Source organism: Macaca thibetana, chromosome 11 (genome assembly GCF_024542745.1).
Source record: "Macaca thibetana thibetana isolate TM-01 chromosome 11, ASM2454274v1, whole genome shotgun sequence".
NCBI lineage: Eukaryota > Metazoa > Chordata > Mammalia > Primates > Cercopithecidae > Macaca > Macaca thibetana.
Window position 1 is genome coordinate 117,018,793 of NC_065588.1, and position 15,552 is coordinate 117,034,344.

Consider the following 15,552-nt stretch of genomic DNA (forward strand, 5'->3'; position numbering starts at 1 on the left):
GTTGGAGGGATATTTGGGTTCCTGGGAAGGCGTGGGTGGTGCCCAGGAGGCTATGGGAGTCAGAATCACACTTGCACAGGAGAAGACCCTTATGGGACAAGTAAAATCAGTGTAGTTTCTTGGGCGGGGCAAAGGCGTCCTGATGAGGATACTAGGGGTCAAATGTGTGGCTGGGCTCTGCCCCAATCAGGAGTGAGACAGGACTAAAGTGGAAACAGAGGGGTAGCAGCAAGACACAAGACAAGGTCCTTGAGCTTCTTGGAGCGAGTGGGGGAAGCAGATAATTTCAGATGCAAAGTGCCTTGAATAAACAGAACGAAAGATAGAGAGCCAGTGGGGGAGAAATGGCCTGGTGTGTTCAGGGCAGGCCTCCATGAGACCTGAATGAAGAGGGGGCATTCCAGACAAAGGGAACAGTGATCACAGAGGCCCCGAGTCAGGAACCAGCTAAGGGTCTTAGAGAAGAGCTGCCTCGTAAAGCTGAGCAACAATAACCAGGGAACAGTGGGCATGGGCCCTGATAGCCAAGGCAGGTCTTGGCTTTTTAAGCCATAGAATTGGATTTTAGGAGGGATGGGCCCGCCGACAAAGCCAACAAAGTTTTAAGCCGAAGATCGCTATCTTATTTATGCTTTAAAAAGACCTCTGGCCTTTCTGCGAAGCTCTATCCTTAGCTTTGTCTTGTTAGCATTTTGATTAACAAATGAGGGCACGAACAGCCAGCTGACCAACCACGCGCGCAGTCGAGCGTCGGTTCATTGCCTTGGGAGGGACCCACTGGAGGCCCCGCCCCCGAGGCCCTACTGGCGTGGCCTCTGCCGCGGGTCCCGCCCCCCAGCCGTCCGGAACAGCGCGCTCGCCGCGGGAGGTCGTGAAGCCTGAGGCCGTGTTTGCCGCCCATGGCCGCCTCGCTGCTCGCCCGGGCCTCTGGCCCTGTCCGCAGAGGTGAGTGCCCTCGGACTCCGTACGGCGGGGCTGCGGCCCGCGCCTGGCCCAGCGGGCGGAGGTCCTGGTGGTCGGCTCTATCCGAGCCGCTGGCAGGCGGAGCCCCGCTCCGGGAGCGTTCACGGCCTTTGCCCCAGTTCTGCTGCTCCTCGCGCCGGACCAGCCCGGCCCTTTAGGCGTCCCCGGTTCCTGCGCAGACCCCTAGCCCCCTGATTGACCCCAGCCGCCAGCCCAGTTCTCAGGGCTGCATCCATATCTCCCTCCCCTCATTTCACCCCCACTAGAGGTTCAGGGTGCGCCCTTCCGGAGCCAGGCCCGGGATTGAACCAGACCTGCATCTGTGACCTTGGGCAAGACAGCCCCTCTCAGCCTCAGTTGGCCCTTGTGTAAAATGCCCACAGAGAATATCAGAGTTGTTGGGAGGATTAAATCACAGGGTATGTAAAGTACTTCATGCCTGGCGTCTAACAGGTGCTCCACAAATGCTCGTTCTTGCTGGTTAATACAGTACCTTTCCCATCTTACACGTCTCCAGCTGTAGCAGCCGTGACACATATAGCCAGAGCTTCCTTTGCCTGGCGTGAATTACAAGACGAACGCTACTGAGAACTGTATTAAGTGCTAGTTAGGCTTTCTTTAATCTTTGCACTCCCAGGAGCGGAATACTATTTTCCTCCACTTGTTATAGAAACGAAGGCTCAGTGACGTTTAAAACCCTTGCCTAAGGTCACAGAGCTGAGGTCTTATTACTATTGGTGTTATACTGAGGACTGAAGGATGTCGTGTATGGAAATGTCTAGTGAGTATACTAAGCATTCAGTTAGTAGGGGGTTTTCAGTGGCAGCCATGGACATTTTGGGCTGACAGTTCTTTGTTGTGGGGGCTGTCCTCTGCCTTGTAGGATGTTCAGCAGGGATCCCAGGCCCCTATCCACTGGGTCCCAATAGCATTCCCCTCCTCTAGGTGAGACTACTAAAACTGGCTCCAGACATTGCCAGATGTCCCTTGGAGGGCACAACCCTCCCTGGTGGAGAACCACTGAGTTAGTGGGTCACTAGGATTCTTTGAGACCTCCTGCCTCCTCCTTCCACTCACTTCTGCCCTTGCTGGCAGCTCTCTGTCCTAGGGCCTGGCGGCAGTTACACACCATCTACCAGTCTGTGGAACTGCCTGAGACACACCAGATGTTGCTCCAGACATGCCGGGACTTTGCAGAGAAGGAGTTGTTTCCCATTGCAGCCCAGGTGGATAAGGAACAGCTCTTCCCAGCCGCTCAGGTGAAAATGCAACCTCAGCAGCCTATCATGGCGGTCTGCCTCTGTTCCTGGATGAGTGGTGGCAGTGACAGCGGCACTTGGACTCCGGTAGAGGAACCCCAAAGCAGGGCCTGGAACCCAGAAAATGCTCTGGAAGTTTCCCTTGTCCAGCCTGTGGCCAGTAGCCAGTACTTAACTTCTGGAACAACAGTCATATGTGGTGGATGGTCAGTTGCTTGCCGTGTGCCAGCCACTGTGCTCATTCTAATAGTGCTTTTAGGGTGCTTGGCATGCGCTAGGCCCTGTTCTTGAGATGGGTTATCCCATCTGTTCCTCACAACAGTCCTGTGAGGTGAAGGTACTATTCTTATTTATTTATTTTTTTGAGACGGAGTTTCACTCTTGTGGCTCAGGCTGGAGTGCAATGGTGCGACCTCGCCTCACTGCAGCCTCCGCCTCCCGAGTTCAGGTGATTCTTCTGCCTCAGCCTCCCAAGTAGCTGGGATGTACCACTATGCCCAGCTAATTTTGTATTTTTAGTAGAGACGGGATTTCACCATGTTGGCCAGGCTCCTGACCTCAGGTGGTCTGCCTGCCTCGGCCTCCCAAGGTGCTGGGATTACAGGTGTGAGACACCATGCCCGGCCAAAGGTACTATTATTATATACCCCATGGACTCAGATTTGTGAACAAGGTAAATAATGTACCCAAGGTCATGGAGCTCATCAGCTGCAGCCTGCTTGATTTATTTTCTTTTTTATTTACTTATTATTTATTTATTTATTTTGAGATGGACTCTTACTCTGTTGCCCAGGCTGGAGGTCAGTGACGCAATCTCGGCTCACTGCACCCTCTGCCAGGATCTTGAGTTCAAGTGATTCCCCTGCCTCAGCCCCCAGTAGCTGGGATTAGGCGGCTGCCACCACACCCAGCTAGTTTTTGTACTTTTATTAGAGATGGGGTTTCTCCATGTTGGCCAGGCTGGTCTTGAACTCCTGACCTTAGGTGATCTGCCTGCCTTGGCTTCCCGAAGTGCTGGGATTACAGGCGTGAGCCACCGCGCCAAGGCTGCTTGAACTGTTTTTTGCCCTGAGCGCACTCCCTCCCGTGCCATTGTGTTCTTCCATTTGCATTCAGGCTGTCTGCAGCTACGCACTGAAGATGTTACTGCGGTACACTCTGGCCTAGTAAGATATCCAGCACCTGGTGTAAACACTCAGTAGTAGATAGCTGTTTAGTTAATGTTTTGTGAAAAGTCAGACCTCTCTGGCCTCTTCTCCTTGTCTTTTTTTTTTTTTTTTTTAATTTTAATTTTAATTTATTTTTTATTTAAACATTTTTTTTTTTTTTTTTTTTTTTTTTTTGAGACGGAGTCTCGCTCTGCCACCCAGGCTGGAGTGCAGTGGCCGGATCTCAGCTCACTGCAAGCTCCGCCTCCCGGGTTCACGCCATTCTCCTGCCTCAGCCTCCCGAGTAGCTGGGACTACAGGCGCCCGCCACCTCGCCCGGCTAGTTTTTTTGTAGTTTTTAGTAGAGACGGGGTTTCACAGTGTCAGCCAGGATGGTCTCGATCTCCTGACCTCGTGATCCGCCCGTCTCGGCCTCCCAAAGTGCTGGGATTACAGGCTTGAGCCACCGCGCCCGGCCTATTTAAACATTTTTTTGAGACACAGTCTTGCTCTGTTGCCAGATTGGAGTGCAGTGGCGCAATCTTGGCTCACTGCAGACTCCACCTCCTGGGTTCAAGCAATTCTCCTGCCTCAGCCTCCTGAGTAGCATGCTGCCACGCCCGGCTAATTTTTTGTATTTCGGTAGAGATGGGGTTTCACCATGTTGCCCAGGCTAGTCTCAAACTCCTGAGCTCAGGCAATCTGCCCGCCTCGGCCTCCCAAAGTGCTGGGATTACAGGTGTGAGCTACCGCGCCCGGCCTTGAAAATGAGTTTTAAAAGGGACTTAAAACATTGTTTTTATATGAGGAACCCACTAACTGTTTCCCAGATACGAAGGCAGCAGGTGCTGCAGGCTTGCTTTGTCTGTCACTGCTGGGAAAGGGGTCTTATACCCTTTCTTACGGTTTCTCTTGGGAGTCTGGAGACCACCAGGCTCAGCCTCGTCAGTGCTGCTGCCTCTTCTCAGGGTGCAGGTCTGGGTTGCTGGGTCACAGACACTAGGAACCAAGAGTGACCATTGCAGGGGGCTCTAGGAGGCCACCCCTTGATATAGCTCTGAAGGTCAGGCCTCCCTCTGTAGAAAATACTAAAATATTGGGACTGGGGTGAGCCTGGCTGCTGTTAGTCAATTACTATCAATTTACATAGGTCAGAAATGACGGACAAACTCGAACCCATTTTTTTTTTCCCTGGGCTGCTTTTCTTTTCTTTTCTTTTCTTTTTGAGATGGAGTCTCACTCTGTTCCCCAGGCTGGAGTGCAGTGGTGTAATCTTGGCTCACTGCAGCCTCTGTCTCCTAGGTTCAAGCTCTTCTCCTGCCTCAACCTGTCAGGTAGCTGGGACTATAGGCGCCCGCCACCACGCCCCGCTAATTTTTGTATTTTTAGTAGAGGCTGGGTTCCACCATGTTGGCCAGGCTGGTCTTGAACTCCTGACCTCAGGTGACCTGGCTGCCTTGGCCTCCCAAAGTGCTGGGATTACAGGCGTGAGCCACCGCTTAATTATATTTTGGGTTTCTTCTTTTTGCCTATCTTGTCTCTTCCATCTCCTGCCACCGCTTTTTCCTTCCCTCGGTGCTGGTCTCCCTGTCTCTTTTTCAGGAGGCCCTTTAACGAGTGCACATTACCACAGTTATTGATTTGTCCCCAGTTTTTTTTCTAGAATGTTGCTGTGACTGGCCACAGTATGTTGCCTGAAATCTAGAGATGAATTTCATAGTGAGAAAGCCTGGGAAACAGCCCCTGTCACCGCTGATAAAATGGGGTGAGGTGACTGTGTCCAGGCTCTGGGATGGGGTGGAGAAGGCTGTGCTCTCATGTGCTGCCCCAGAGCGGCGCTCCTCTCTTTTGAAATTTGCTGTCTCAACACCAGAGTGGGAGTGAGCAGAACTGCCATGTCTTTCACAGACAGAGGTAGATGCTTTATTTTTTAAATTATTTTTTTTGTGTGTGTGACGGAGTCTCGCTCTGTCCCCAGGCTGGAGTACAGTGGTGTGATCTCGGTTCACTGCAGCCTCCTCTGCCTCCCGGGTTCAAGCAATTCTCCTGCCTCAGCGTCCCAAGTAGCTGGGATTACAGGCACACACCACCATACCCAACTAATTTTTGTATTTTTAGTAGAGACGGGGTTTCACCATGTTGGCCAGGCTGGTCTCGAACTCTTGACTTTGTGATTCGCCCGCCTGGGCCTCCCAAAGTTCTGGGATTACAGGTGTGAGCCACCACTCCCAGCTGGTAGATGCTGTAAAAGAAAATGCTGATGGTGAGAAAGGAGGGAGGACAGGAGCTGGGTGAAAATTGAGGGTGACAGTATACGCTAGTGAGGTCCTTTGGGGGCGGGAATTATGAATTCTTACAACTTTTGATTCTAGCTCGTTGAGAAGTGTTGCATTAGCCAGAGGGAGGCGGTGCTGTGTAGAAAGGAGGAGGCTGGGGTTCTGTCTTGCCTCCTGGTGGCCTAGACCTGGCCACTGATGCCACACACCCTTTCTGTGTGAATTCCCTCATTTGTAAGAGGAATATGGGGTCATCCTCACTTTGCTACCTGTCAGGATGTGTGACCAAGCATTTTAGGTGAGTATGAGGAACTGAACGCACCTAGGAGAGTTTCATCCTTTTACTCTCTTTCTGGGAATTTGGGTTCCCACTGTGTTTCTGGGGATGAGATGGAGTTACGAAGCAATTGGCTCATGCACCATTTATTCCAGGGTTTTATACCAACAAGCTCTGGGGTGAAAAGGAGGGCGTGTCTCTGTGTCCGGGGAGATCTGAGGGTTCTTGGAGGGTGGGGCGGCTTGAGCTCATTTAGCCTCATTCTGTCTCACTGGCGGGCTAGAGAAAGAGGCTTTCGGTAAGGTTCATGCGCAGGCCTGACCGTGAGTCTTGGACACCTGCATATTCATTTTTGTTTTGTTTTTGTTTTTGTTTTTGTTTTTGTTTTGAGACAGAGTCTCGCTCTGTCGCCCAGGCTGGAGTGCAGTGGCGCGATCTCGGCTCACTGCAAGCTCCGCCTCCCGGGTTCACGCCATTCTCCTGCCTCAGCCTCCCGAGTAGCTGGGACTACAGGGGCCCACAACCGCGCCCGGCTAATTTTTTGTATTTTTAGTAGAGACGGGGTTTCACCGTGGTCTCGATCTCCTGACCTTGTGATCCGCCCGCCTCGGCCTCCCAAAGTGCTGGGATTACAGGCGTGAGCCACCGCGCCCGGCCTTGTTTTTGTTTTTTTGAGACAGGGCCTCACTGTCACCCAGGCTGGAGTGCAGTGACACAAACACGGCTCACTGCAACCTCGACCTCCTGGGCTCAAGCGATCCTCATGCCTCAGCTCCTGCAGTAGCTGGGACTACAGGTGTCCACCACCATGCCTGGCTCATTTATTTTTATTTTTATTAACTTTTTGTGGAGATGGGGTCTTGCCATGTTGGTGAAGCTGGTCTCAAACGCCCGGACTCAGGTGATCCTCCTACCTCTGTCTCCCAAAGTGCTGGGATTACAGGCCTGAGCTACCACACCCTTTAAAAAAATTTTTTTAATTAAAAAATTTTCTTTTAGAAACAGGTGTATCACCATGTTGGCCAGGCTGGATTTGAACGCCTGGGCTCAAGTGATTCTCCTGCCCCATCCGCCTCCTGAGTCACTGGAGACCTGTGTATTTCTAGCACTTAGAGTATTGTCCGGCAGCAGAGGTGTTCCTTAATAAAATAGTTTTTTTTTTTTTTTTTTTTTTTTTTTTTTTTTTGAGGCGGAGTCTTGCTCTGTTGCCCAGGCTGGAGTACAGTGGCATGATCTCGGCTCACTGCAATCTCTGCCTTCTGGGTTCAAACAATTCTCCTGCCTCAGGCTCCCAAGTAGCTGGGATTATAGGCGCCCACCACCACGCCTGGCTAATTTTTGTATTTTTAGTAGAGATGGGGTTTTACCATGTTGGCCAGGCTGGTCTCGAACTTCTGACCTCGTGATCTGCTCGCCTTGGCCTCCCAAAGTGCTGGGATTAAAGGCATGAGCCACTGCACCCAGCCTTTTTTTTTTTTTTTTTTTTTTTTTTTTTGAGACAGTCTCCCTCTGTTGCCCAGGCTGGAGTGCACTGTGCGATCTCAGCTCACTGCAACGTCTGCCTCCCAGATTCAAGTGATTCCCCTGCCTTAGCCTCCCAAGTAGCTGGGATTATAGGCATCCACCACTACGCTGAGCTAATGTTTTGTATTTTTAGTAGAGACGGGGTTTTGCCATGTTGGCCAGGCTGGTCTCGAACTCCTGACCTCAGGTGATCCACCCGCCTCAGCTCCCAAAGTGCTGGGAATACAAGCATGAGCCACCGTGCCTGGCAAAGTACTCTGAAGTGTGGGCTAGAAAAGTGTTCTGTTCAGAGGCCACGTTTGTGCTGCCGCAGGTCTGCGTCTCCAGGTCCTCTTCCCAGTGAAATGCAGCAGAAAGCACTCTCTCCCTTGGACTTCCCCCTTCCCTAGTTGTTTCCTGCCTGCTGAAATGGTGCCTATTCTGAGCAGGGCCCCCCCTCCCCAGGTGTGTGGTGGCCACAGAATGATCTTCTTTTTAGTAATTCTCAAAATGATACCTCCCTGGAAGCTCTGAGTTCCCATTTGTCACTGTGGATGAGTTTCCTATTGCTGCTGTAACAAATGACCACAAACCCTGTGGCTTAAAGCAATACAGATATATTCTCTGACAGTTCAAGACCAGCCTGGGCAACATAGCAAGACCCCATCTCTATCAAAAATAAAATGGAAAAAACAAACAAAATCATGGCAGCCACTTGATGATAAATGCCGTTCACCAGTTACTCAACCTGAGTCAGGAATCCAGTGTGGGTCCCACAGTGCTAAATCAAGGCATTGGCAGGACTGAGTTCCTTCTGGAGGCTCTGGGGTAATCTGCTCCTGTCTTTTCCAGTTCTAGAGGCTGCCTGCATTCCTTCCTGCCAGAGTTCCTGGCTCTGCTTCCGTCGTCACCTCTCCTTCTCTGAGTCTGTGTCTGTCTTTCCCTTACAAAGACCCTGTGATGACACTGGGCTACTCTGATCATCCAGAATAACCCTCACATCTCCAGATGCTTCACTTATGTGTTGAAAGTCCTTGTTGCCACAGAAGGGAACGTACTCACGGGGCCTGGGATTGGGATGGGGACATCTTAGGGGGTTGCTGTCCTGCTGCCTTCCACACACTGGCCTCCTTCCCAGCTTCTCTGCCCTCTGACTGCAGCACAGCATCTACCTGGGGGCCACAGAGCTTGATGTGCACTTGCGGGGGTCATTGCTCAAGCCTCTCAGCATACACGTTTATGCCCCACATGTGGTACGTGTGGGAGACTCAGAGATGAGGACGGCCTGCCCCGTGCTTAGAGTCTCACAAGCGAGTTTCCCTTGGGGACAGTTCAAGGAGGAATCAAGCAGTTTTACAGAGGGACACACGGATTGTCACGGAAGTGCTGCAGGCTCCTAGGTGCCCCCTCTTTTCCATATGTTATTATCAAAGTAAGAACCAGGCTTGGTGTGGTGGTTCGTGCCTGTAATAGCATGAGGGAGGCTGAGGCAGGAGGATCACTTGAGCCAGGATTTCGATACCAGCTTGGGCAACATAGTGAGACCCTGTCTCTAAAAAACAATAATTTTTTTTTTTTTTTTTGAGACGGTCTCGCTGTGTCACCTAGGCTGGAGTGCAGTGGCGTGCTCTCAGCTCACTGCAACCTCTTCCTCCCAGGTTCAAGCGATTCTCCTGCCTCAGCCTCCTGAGTAGCTGGGATTACAGGTGCCCGCCACGATGCCCGGCTAGTTTTTATATTTTTGGTAGAGACTGGGTTTCACCACGTTGGCCAGGCTGTTCTCGAACTCCTGGCTTCAAATGATCTACCCATCTTGGCTTTCCAAAGTGCTGAGATTCTTTGGGAGGCTGAGGCAGGTGAATCACCTGAGGTCAGGAGTTCGAGAACAGCCTGGCTAACGTGGTGAAACCCAGTCTCTACCAAAAATATAAAAACTAGCCGGGCATGGTGGCGGGTGCCTGTAATCCCAGCTACTTGGGAGGCTGAGGCAGGAGAATTGCTTGAACCCAGGAGGTGGAGCTTGCAGTGAGCCGAGATCGCGCCACTGCACTCCAGCCTGGGTGACAAAGCGAGACCGTCTCAAAAAAAAAAAAAAAAGAAAACAAAACAAGGTGCTGGGATTACAGGTGTAACCTACCGCGCTCAGTCCTAAAAAAAAAAAAAAAAAAAAAAAAAAAAGGAACTTGGCAGCCACTTGATGCTAAATGCTGTCCACCAATAACTCAGCCTGGGCCAGGTATATTATCTACATTTCATGTATATTATCTCAGTCAGGCCTTAGAACAGTCCTTTGAGGTAAGTACCGTTTTGGGGAAGGAGAAGGTAAAACTTTTATATTCACAGGAGTAACATTTATTATAGAAAAACAAGAACATATTAGCAAACATTCTGATTTATGTAAGTCACTGTAGTACAAGAACATGGTTGAGGCCAGGTGTGGTGGCTCAAGCCTGTAATCCCAGCACTTTGGGAGGCCGAGGTGGGTGGATCACGAGGTCAGGAGTTCAAGACCAGACTACCCAAGATAGTGAAAACCTGTCTCTACTAAAAATACAAAAATTAGCTGGGCGTGGTGCTGGGCATCTGTAATCCCAGCTACTCGGGAGGCTGAGGCAGAGAATTGCTTGAACCTGGGAGGAAGAGGTTGCAGTGAGCTGAGATCACACCATTGCACTCCAGCCTGGGCAACAGAGCGAGACTCTGTCACAAAAATAAAATAAAATATAAAATAAAATAAAATGAAATAACATGGTTGCAGGAGTAAAATTGTATAAAAGGGCTGGTGAAAACCCCGTCCCTCTCCCTGCTCTCCCAGAGGTAAGTGGTTTTCCTTGTTCCTTTTTGAAGTTACGTAGATTCTGTTGTGGTCCACATTTCCCATATTACTCACCTGAGAGTAATAATACTATTGTTTTGTTTTTGGTAGAGATGGGGTCTTGCTATGTTGCCCAGACTGGTCTTGAACTCCTGGCCTCAAGCAATCCCCTCACCTTGGCCTCCCAAAGTGCTGGGATTACAGGTGTGATCACTGCTCCTGGCCCGCTCTTAATATTATTATTCCTCAGAATTCAGAGTCCCAAGCTCTTAGCCTCCATTCATTCTCTCACTGGCCTTGGGCATGTAGCAGTGAGCCAGAGTGTACACAGTCTCTGCCCTCGTGGTGAGAGCAAAAGACCTTAATCCAGAGAAGCACGTTCATCCCTGAGAAATTCCAGCCACAGAGGTGCTGTGGGAGGAGAGGGACTGAAGGATTTGACTCAGCGAGGCTGGGGGTGGCAGCCCAAAGCAGTGAGGCCTGAGCTGCGATCAGGAGAGGAGGGGCGATAGCCAGCTGATGGATAGGAGGCGGCATGTGCAGAGGCCCTGTGGTGGGGAGGGTGTGTGTGTGTGGATGTGCAGAGGGGGCTGGATGAAGGTCAGTGTGGCTTACGCTGTCCTGCTCCTTACCTCTGAGTTCCCTGAAAGCATCCTGTGCCTTCTGCCTGCTCGCTGTCGTGGCTGTGGACGGAGCGGGGAACAGGCGTGGAGGCGGGGGCAGGACGGCTTGAATGAGTAGTGCCGTCATACAGACCTCAGTGGGAATGGGTCATCAGCGTCTGGACTTGGGGATCCCCTGTGGATGGCTGGGGTCACATGGCCTGAATTTCTGCAGGCACTGCCTGGGGGGCAGGAGGGTTTGGGCTTGGGGAGGGTGGACTCACCCCCAGCAGCTGCCCATGCCGTGCTGTCCTTCCCTGTGCCCAGGTGAAGAAGATGGGCGGGCTCGGGCTTCTGGCCATGGACGTGCCCGAGGAGCTTGGCGGTGCCGGCCTTGATTACCTGGCCTACGCCATCGCCATGGAGGAGATCAGCCGCGGCTGCGCCTCCACTGGAGTCATCATGAGTGTCAACAATGTGAGCCCCCCCGCCCCAGGCCCCTGGGACACATGGGTGGAGGGAGGCTCCTGTGAGCGGGCAGACTCTGGCCTCGGCTCCCAGGCCTGATCTCTCTGGAGACGTCACAGGCCTTGGTCCTACTGGATAGGCCCTGGAGAGAACAGGCCCTGAGTGCAGCCCGCAGGTGGGCAGGATGCACCTGGGCCTGGGGCCTCCAACCGCTCCCCGCTCTCCCCCTAGTCTCTCTACCTGGGGCCCATCTTGAAGTTTGGCTCCAAGGAGCAGAAGCAGAAGTGGGTCACGCCTTTCACCAGTGGTGATAAAATTGGCTGCTTTGCCCTCAGCGAACCAGGTACCTGCCCTGTCCTCTCACTCTGTCCTTAGGGTGACAGGCCCAGAGGGGGAGGAGAGGAAGGTGCTGGGCCAACTGCCCACTGCTTCAGAGGCCAGAGGGGAGGCTCCCCGTGTGGTTGGTGGGGTGAGCACTTTTTTGCCACCACGGCGCTGGGAGGAAAATTGCCTTCGGGTCCCCTGGTTTAAGACGCCCAATTCCTGCACACCCCCTTTGCCCTCTGGGCCCGTCACTGAGAGCTTTGGGACCCTCATCTTTGGAGCCCGAGTCATAGGGTTTCATGCCCACCAGCAGAGGGTGTAGAGCGAGTGAGGCTGGTGCCCTCAGGTTGTGTGGGGTGGGGCCTGCGCTGAGCCCTGAGTCTGTGGGCAGGAAACGGTAGCGATGCAGGAGCCGCGTCCACCACCGCCCGGGCCGAGGGCGACTCGTGGGTCCTGAATGGCACCAAAGCCTGGATCACCAATGCCTGGGAGGCCTCGGCTGCCGTGGTCTTTGCCAGCACAGACAGAGCCCTGCAAAACAAGGTGGGCATCCCAGAGAGGGGTTCAGCCAGATCCTGGGCTGCTGTCATTTCAGTTTCTAGAGCCTTCTCTCCTTGGCCCGACTGGGCCTATTTTTGCTCTAGGGCAAGTGGGCTGTCCCTGTCCCTCCCCAGCTGCCACTGAAGTCTACACCTTCCCCAGAAGCTGGCAGAGGGTGTCAGGGCTTGAGCTTCCGAGGGAGGTTGGGAGGGGACCGGGTTGGTGTTGGATGTGCTGGTGCAAGGCTGTGGCTGAGCGGCAGCTCTGAGAAAACCACCGCCTCTCCGTTCAGGGCATCAGTGCCTTCCTGGTCCCCATGCCAACGCCTGGGCTCACGTTGGGGAAGAAGGAAGACAAGCTGGGCATCCGGGGCTCATCCACGGCCAACCTCATCTTTGAGGACTGTCGCATCCCCAAGGACAGCATCCTGGGGGAGCCGGGGATGGGCTTCAAGATAGCCATGGTGAGCCCGGCAGTGGGGGTGGCACCTTGGGGCCAGGCCCGCCCCCCGGCTGGCGGGCCACTGACCAGGGCAGTCCCCACAGCAAACCCTGGACATGGGCCGCATCGGCATCGCCTCCCAGGCCCTGGGCATTGCCCAGACCGCCCTCGATTGTGCTGCGAACTATGCTGAGAATCGCATGGCCTTCGGGGCGCCCCTCACCAAGCTCCAGGTCATCCAGGTAATGGCAGTTTTAGGAACTGGGCCTGGAGGCTGGGCAGTGGGCGGGAAGTGTGGCCTCCTGACTGCTCTCTGTCCTCCTTCCCCTCCCTCCTGTCCCTGGAGGGGCAGCTGCTGACCTGTGGTGTGGGGTGGGGCTGTTGCAGTTCAAGTTGGCAGACATGGCCCTGGCCCTGGAGAGTGCCCGGCTGCTGACCTGGCGTGCTGCCATGCTGAAGGATAACAAGAAGCCTTTCATCAAGGTGCCCACAGGGGTCCCCGAGCCATGGCCCAGAATGTGGTGGGCCCAGGGACAGGGGAGAGGTTGGGGCGGATCTCTGCCCCTCGGCCCTGTGGGTTAGAGGTGTGGGCCTGGGGTTTACTGCCCCATGGGGAGGCTCTACAGGCCTCCCCTGCTGAGGTGCTGTGAGCAGGGGTTGGGGGGGTCCCCTCAAGGGAAGGCTCTGACTGTACCCCCATGTTTAGGAGGCAGCCATGGCCAAGCTGGCCGCCTCGGAGGCTGCGACCGCCATCAGCCACCAGGTGAGTGTCCGCGGTGAGCCCTGAGGGGGCCGGCTGCCCCTTCTCCAGCTTTCCCCAAGCCGGGTTCTTCTCCCTCCTGAGCCCCTGTTCTTGTCTCAGGCCATCCAGATCCTGGGCGGCATGGGCTATGTGACAGAGATGCCAGCAGAACGGCACTACCGCGATGCCCGTATCACTGAGATCTACGAGGGCACCAGCGAAATCCAGCGGCTGGTGATCGCCGGGCACCTGCTCAGGAGCTACCGGAGCTGAGCCCGTGGCGGGCTGCCCGAGGACTGCGGGAAGGGGTGGGAGCCGGGGCCTCCACCCTGACCCCGGCTCAGAAACTGGGTGGCCCGGTGGGGGCTCCCTGGGGCCCCGGCCCCCTGGACTGGCCGGACGGGCTCAGTGCTGCCACCCGGATCAGACCGCAAGGGAGTGAGGCCCTCCGACCACTGGCAGCTCCGCCTCTGGGCCTTTCTGCCTCCTCACCACTGTGCCTCATGTTCCTCACCTGAGTGGCCCTGGCCTCCTGGGGGCGGGGTTGTGGGGGGAGCTGAGTGACACTCAGGGACACCTCAGTTGTGCTCCCGGGGGCCCTGGTGCCCCGGCATGAAGACCCAGTGGGACAGGCCCTTGGTGGGGTCTGGCTTTTCCTTGAGGTCAGAGGTCAGGAGCAGGGCTGGGGTCAGAATGACGAGGCCCAGGGTCCTGGCGTTGGGCAGGCGGTGGGGCTGGGCCACGGAGGCCCCTCAGCCCTTCGTAAAGTCTGCTGAAGGCAGGGGTGGTGATTCATGTCGTGTGACTGACCGTGGGTAATAAACACACCTGTCCCCCAGTCTGTGTCCTCACCTTCTCCTGGGTGCTCCGGGGAGGCATGGTGGTCTCTCGTCTGCACAGAGGCCCACTCTGACAGCCTCACCCTATGAGTGTTGGGGGTCTTGGGGAGGGGCCTGGCCACCTGGGAGGTTCCCGAGTTCCAGCAGGAGGCCAGGTTGGCCAAGGAGGCAGTTCAGGAATAGGAACTGGGTCTTGCAGGCCTCAGGGAGTGACCCCTGGGCAGGGAGGGTGGGCCAGGCAGGGCCAGCGGGCTAGAAGGGGTTCTCTAGGCAGGATGGCCTCCAGGCAGGAGGAAGGAAGGCCCCAGATTGCCAGAGTCGGGGGGGCAAAGCTGTGGAGACCCCGAGCCCCAGGCAGGAGAACATAGAACCTTGAAGAGCAGCCATTTTGCTCACTAGCGCGCCAAGGGTGGCCCTGGCCAGCCAGTGCGGGGGCTTGCCCTGGTCCTGGGGCCTGCGGGGCTGGTTCTGGGCAGAGGTGCCCCTGAAGCCGAGGTCCAAGCTCTTAACCCTTTGGGCCAGTGTCGATCTAAGCAGCTGGAAGAGAAAACAGTGAGCAAAGAAAGATTTCAAAGGAGGTGGGGACAGCCCTCCGCCGGGCAGGCAGGGCAGAGTCAAACTGGCATTGCTGGGAGGTCTCTGGAGGGAAACGGGAGGGAGACAGGTGACTTTAGGAGCTGTCATCAAAGGGGCACCCAGGAAACCAGAGCCCCTGCTGCGGGTGGAATTTTTTTTTTTTTTTTTTTAAGAGAATCTCACTCTGTCACCCAGGCGGGAGTGCAGTGGCACGACCACAGCTCATCAAAACCTCAACCTCCCAGGCTCAAGTGATCCTCCTGTCTCAGCCTCCCAGGTAACTGGGACTACAGGTGCACACCACCATGGCCAGCTAATTTTTAAGTTTTTTTGTAGAGATGGGGTCTTGCTTTGTTGCCCAGGCTGGTCTTGAACTCCTGGGCTCAAGTGATCCTTCCAGCTCGGCCTCCCAAGTGGGGTTTCTGTGCCAGGCACTGATGCCCCACAGCCGAAGGATGCCTCGCTCCGCAGGGCAGCTCTGCCCTTGACCCTGCCCTGACCTGGGTCTGGTCCAGGGCCCTGGTGAATGGGAGTGCGCTTCCTTGACCGAATTTAGGTCCTGATTTACCCCATGGGCGGGGCGTGCGCAGGGCCCACGGGTACTGTGTTTCTGCTAACGAGGCACACCTGTGGCTTCTGGGAAGCACGTGCTCCCGAGGTCAGCGGCGTCCTGCGCAGCCCGCAGAAGTTTGGGTCCCCTGGGCTTTCCTCCTGGCTCCAGGTAAGTGCCGCAGGGGCTTGGCTCCTGGCTCGCACTCTCGGGGTCTCCTGGGTCTGCT

At 54.7% G+C, this 15,552-nt stretch overlaps 3 protein-coding genes across 5 annotated transcripts in view; 1 reads left to right on the forward strand and 2 right to left on the reverse strand.

Moving 5' to 3' along the window:
• Nucleotides 1-15,552, reverse strand: part of SRSF9 (serine and arginine rich splicing factor 9) — a 298,394-nt gene that overhangs the window by 277,462 nt on the left and 5,380 nt on the right. The gene's annotated exons all lie outside the window — the stretch shown is intronic.
• The window catches only part of POP5 (POP5 homolog, ribonuclease P/MRP subunit), a 250,079-nt gene that overhangs the window by 150,146 nt on the left and 84,381 nt on the right, over nt 1-15,552 (reverse strand). The gene's annotated exons all lie outside the window — the stretch shown is intronic.
• On the forward strand, nt 817-14,196 carry ACADS (acyl-CoA dehydrogenase short chain). Of its 3 annotated transcripts, none has more exons than XM_050748066.1 (10): nt 817-945; nt 2,059-2,222; nt 11,171-11,320; nt 11,543-11,654; nt 12,027-12,178; nt 12,468-12,638; nt 12,721-12,858; nt 13,004-13,099; nt 13,323-13,379; nt 13,479-14,196. In XM_050748066.1, the coding sequence occupies exons 1-10, from the start codon at nt 900-902 to the stop codon at nt 13,629-13,631; spliced, it is 1,239 nt and encodes a 412-aa protein (XP_050604023.1). In that variant the 5' UTR covers nt 817-899; the 3' UTR covers nt 13,632-14,196. The 3 variants fall into 3 exon arrangements, with proteins under 3 accessions (XP_050604023.1, XP_050604025.1, XP_050604024.1); XM_050748068.1 differs by lacking the exon at nt 12,027-12,178 and adding an exon at nt 12,238-12,377; XM_050748067.1 differs by lacking the exon at nt 2,059-2,222 and having other exon boundaries at nt 840-945.

Coding starts and splice junctions, on each gene's coding strand:
- ACADS (XM_050748066.1), top strand. CDS start 900: ATGGCCGCCTCGCTGCTCGCCCGGGCCTCTGGCCCTGTCCGCAGAG. Junction 946..2,058: donor CTCTGGCCCTGTCCGCAGAG/GTGAGTGCCCTC, acceptor CCTTGCTGGCAG/CTCTCTGTCCTAGGGCCTGG. Junction 12,639..12,720: donor TGGGCTTCAAGATAGCCATG/GTGAGCCCGGCA, acceptor CAGTCCCCACAG/CAAACCCTGGACATGGGCCG.